At 53.6% G+C, this 4,197-nt stretch overlaps 1 protein-coding gene across 1 annotated transcript; it reads left to right on the top strand.

The window, feature by feature from the left end:
- Positions 1-439: 439 nt before the first annotated feature.
- LOC306814738 (uncharacterized protein) lies at positions 440-3,554 on the top strand (the record flags this gene model as incomplete). Its single annotated transcript, XM_079331106.1, has 3 exons — positions 440-939; positions 1,277-3,194; positions 3,454-3,554. Exons 1-3 carry the CDS (start codon positions 607-609, stop codon positions 3,552-3,554), a joined length of 2,352 nt encoding a protein of 783 aa, XP_079187232.1. The 5' UTR covers positions 440-606.
- Positions 3,555-4,197: the final 643 nt, after the last annotated feature.

Genomic DNA, 4,197 nt, shown 5'->3' with positions numbered 1-4,197 from the left:
AAAAGCTTCAAAGTGGCTGGAAAGGCCAAAGGAAGAAGTGAACTTGAGAGTCCGGAGCAGGTGGAGGAAGAGACCTCTAGTTACATAGCCATGACCTTAAGTTCTGCCTGAGGACTTCTTGCTTCCCAAATAAAACTTATCTAAGTTCCTGCTTGTGGATGAGGAGTGTCTGTCAGACAAACATATAATTAAGAACCAGCATCTCCTTCCTCTTCTCCCTTTGTGATGTTTCTGGACTGTTACTTATTTGGGTCCTTCTTGCTGAGGCAATGCATAGCAAAGTTGAAATAAAAAAATTGAAAGAAGTTGTACCTCCCATCTCAGCTTCATTATGTACCACTTAAATTCCTTATTGTCGTTCTAAGACCGCATCAGAGAAGAGAATGGCAAAACTGGGGTGTGGCCATTTGTGACCATGGCCCTGTGTGATGCTGTGGCCATAATAACCAGAGGCCATTGTGATGCGGGGCCCCACCCAGACAGTGAGGGTTTTTAAGGAGCGGAGAATCCTGGGGTGCCCAGCCCTAGGAGAGCAGCTCTCTCCCGAGGCAGCAGCTCTCCAGGGTGACAGTGACAGGTGTGTGGCAGAAGGTGCCACAGGCCAGCATGGAGGAGTGGCCAGCAGCAGAGCCGGCCCAGGCAGGCCCCATGTCTGTGTCAGCTTCCCCAAGCAGGGATGCAGATGCAGGGACAGGCCACCAGCAGCCACAAGCAGGGCTGTCGGTGCACATTGAGTGCCACCAAAGCCCTTTGTGGCACGGGCCCGTTTTGAAGGAGGTCATGATGTCCTTCAAGAGGAGGCCTTCAGAGGAGCCGGACAGGAGCTTCTGGGCCCATGGCTCGCAACAGCAGCAGGATGGCCTGGAGAAGAGAGCACAGAGCCGAGGACAGGGTTCCTCACTGAGGAGCTCTAGGGCTCTCACTGACACACCTGGACAGGTGAGTGCCAGTGGCAGAATGGGATGGCCTGAGACTGGAGGGGACAGGACCACAGGCATGGCATGGAGGATCAGCTACACGTCACAACAGCAGCCCCAGGGACGGGTAGGAGGTTCCCTGAGGGCACCATAAACCATCAGGAGCCACTGGAGCAGCTGGGAGCCCAGGCTGCAAGCAGTGAGCCAGTGGCCTGGACCAAGGAAGAGAAGTGTGAAGACATCCAGAGTTGTTTGAGGGAAGGGAGTGGGAAGATGCAGTAGACACAGAACTGGCTGAAAGGACAGACGACATTGGGTCATCTCCTGTTCATCAACTTGTCAATTCCTTGGGCCTGCAGGACAACAAGCTCTGCCCACCTGCTCCCAAGGACGGTCTCAGCTGCCCCACAGATGAGAGAAGAGGAGCAAGTGGCCGACCAGAAGGACCTAAGGTCAAGGAATGTCCCCTAGATGAAGAGGATGAAGGAGAAGATGGCAGAGCCACTGTCACTCCCGCAGCTGAGGAAGAGCGCTGTCTGGTAGGGGAAGAGGCAGCAGCTGGCCCAGATCCAGGTCAGGCCTTCACCTACACCATCCCTTTTTCTACCTTCCTGGACGCCCTGGCAGAAGGGAGCCAGATGTTGCGCAGAAAGGCGCTGAACATTCTACAGGAGGCCTTAATTGCTGCCCAAAGCAAAGGAGAGCAAAAGAGGCAGCGCCCAACAGGCAGCAAAGAGGTTCTGGCAGAGCCAGCCCAGTCCATCAGGGATGAGCACCAAGACATGGAGCACCCTGTGAAACAGGGTCGTGGTCAGCAGCTGGCAGAAGCAGAGTCAGTCCTGGAGCTGTGCAGGAAGGAAGCAACAGAAGCACAAACACCTGCAGGACCTACCTACAGATCTCCTTCACCCACAGTCGTCAACGCCCTGGCTCGAGAGAGAAGGACATCTGTCTTCAAGAGTGCCCCACGGGCTCTGCCCAGCTCCTTCAGTGCAATGCACAGGAGAGGAGAGCAGGAACAGCAGCAAGATCCAGCCTGTGCACAGGATCTGCCCAACAGCGCCCAGTCTAGTGAAGTCCTGAGCAAGACTACAGTTGTGATCCAGGGACTCCAGCAGACAGAAGAGCAGGAGTATCTGGCACACAGCATGGATTCACCACTGGCAGTAAGAGCCAGAGCAGCAGGGGCAGTGAGCCTGGCACATGGCTCACACAGCCCCACAGCTGATGGCCTGGCTCATCTGGACACAGCCCCGGACATGAGAGACGAGCTCTTGAGCAAAGCTGCAGTTGTGATCCAGGGATCTGAGGTGCAAATGGAAGAACAAGGAGACCTGGAACAAGGCACTGGTGGGGAGATGAGGGTAACAGCCCCAGGAGAAAGGACAGAGAAGCCAGAACATACTGTGCACAGTGGCCCACCTGATATACCAGTATTCTTGGAGCACGACTACATCCAGACTGAGGTGGATAAGAAGGCCGTGCTTACAGTCCAGAAACCATTCCAGCATCCAGAGGAGGATCAGGACCAGGAACTCAGAACAGAGCCATCAAATGGAGGAGGAGGACCTGCAGACTACGCCCAAAACATTTCTGCACCTGTAGTCATCCACACACTAGCTCGGGTGAAATGGCTGAAGCTTGTCTCACGAGCACTTGGGCTCTGGGGAATACTGAAGGCTCTGCGCGTAGCGGCCGCTGCCACAGCTGATGCAAGAAAGGAGGAGAAGCAGAAGGAGCTTATAGCTGATGCCAGCTATGTGCTAAACATAGTTGAACATATCAAAACTGTCCAGGATAAGGCTGCACTTGGGATGTATGCATCCAGCCAGAAGATTAGGGACCAGCGGGGCATGGAACACAGTGGGGATGTGTTATTAGCGGTGAAACCCACTGCAGCTGGGGCAGAGAGGCAAGCACATGAGACCCATAGTTCCAGAGCTGATGCTTTGGTATTTCTGGACTACAATGACTACATCCGGATAGAGGTGGTGAAAAAGGCTATGCTTGTGGTCCAGAAACCCTTTGAATACCCAGAGGAGCAGCAGGAGCAGGAACTAAGTGCAGAGGGATCAACAATGGCAGAAAGACCTCTAGACTGTGCCCAAAGCCTTCCTGCACCTATGGTCATCAACACCCTGGCTCGACAGAGGTGGCTGAGGCTTGTCTGGAGATCACTGAGAGTTCTGCGCTTAGGCTCAAAGAGAACCTCCAGCACAGAAGAAAAGAAGGAGCTGAGAGCTGATGCCGCAGATGTGCTAGACACAGCCAAGTGTGGTTAGCCAGAAAGCCGATCAGGAGATCTCGCGCTGTACGAGGAGATAGGGGCTCTTCCTCTCCATGACGTTGACCAATTGTACTGTACCCGTAGCTTTAAGGAAATTATGCAAGCAAACCGCAGTAACTTAAGTCAGCGCTTCTAGGAAATAAACGCATTTCGCCATCCACCCCATGGGTGTTTGTGTGTGCTTTGTGCGGCCAGCCTGTATGTTTGCCGTAGTTTCCCTCTGAACCAGCTAGCCTTGCCTACTAACAGGCAACATAGTGGTGCCGAAACTCCGGAACGTTCCCCGACCAACGGGTGCGGACGACTGGGCAACGGGATTCGTGCTGGAGGAGGAGAAACGGCTGGAGTAGCAGGACTGACTTCAGCAGGGAGGACACTCCCGTACCGCCAAGATGGACGCGCTTGGCAAGGTAGCTGCAGAACTGCATAAGCAGTGGGGGATCCAATATAAGCTAAAAGACACTGAATACACAATTATGCGGTTGTTAAAGTTAAGTGCCATTGACCATCCCATGGACATCCTCCATTCAGGATGTTGGGAGAAATGTACTAACACCCTTGTGCATGATGTTATTGTTTCTGGCACTAGCAAATGTCTTAGAAGTTGGTTGAGGGTTACTCAGGCACTGGAAAAAGCTTTGCTAGAACAGGAAACATGGAAAGCAGCTCAGAATTGTTTAAAAATCACGTCAAAAGTTGGGGGGGGGGGGGGGGGCTACCACTCAGACCATGTTTGATGATTGCACTGAGGATTCAGGTTTGCCACAGTCGCTCATGGTCACTGTCCCAGTCCCCTACCTTGACCCCCGATCTAACCACTAAATCAGAGCACTGGCTGAATTGTGACAGTGTTTGTGAGCCTCAGTGTATCTTTAGCAACGCGGGCCCCGAAGGGGTTTGGGAAAGGCCACCACCCTATGTGCCACAAAATGGCGGTGGGCTAGAGGGAGAAGGGTGGAGCGAGGAGCCTTTTCCTGCCGTGGACATGCGCAG

Source organism: Erithacus rubecula (assembly GCF_903797595.1).
Source record: "Erithacus rubecula genome assembly, contig: SUPER_Z_unloc_2, whole genome shotgun sequence".
Lineage (NCBI taxonomy): Eukaryota > Metazoa > Chordata > Aves > Passeriformes > Muscicapidae > Erithacus > Erithacus rubecula.
This window is presented reverse-complemented; position numbering and strand designations above follow the sequence as displayed.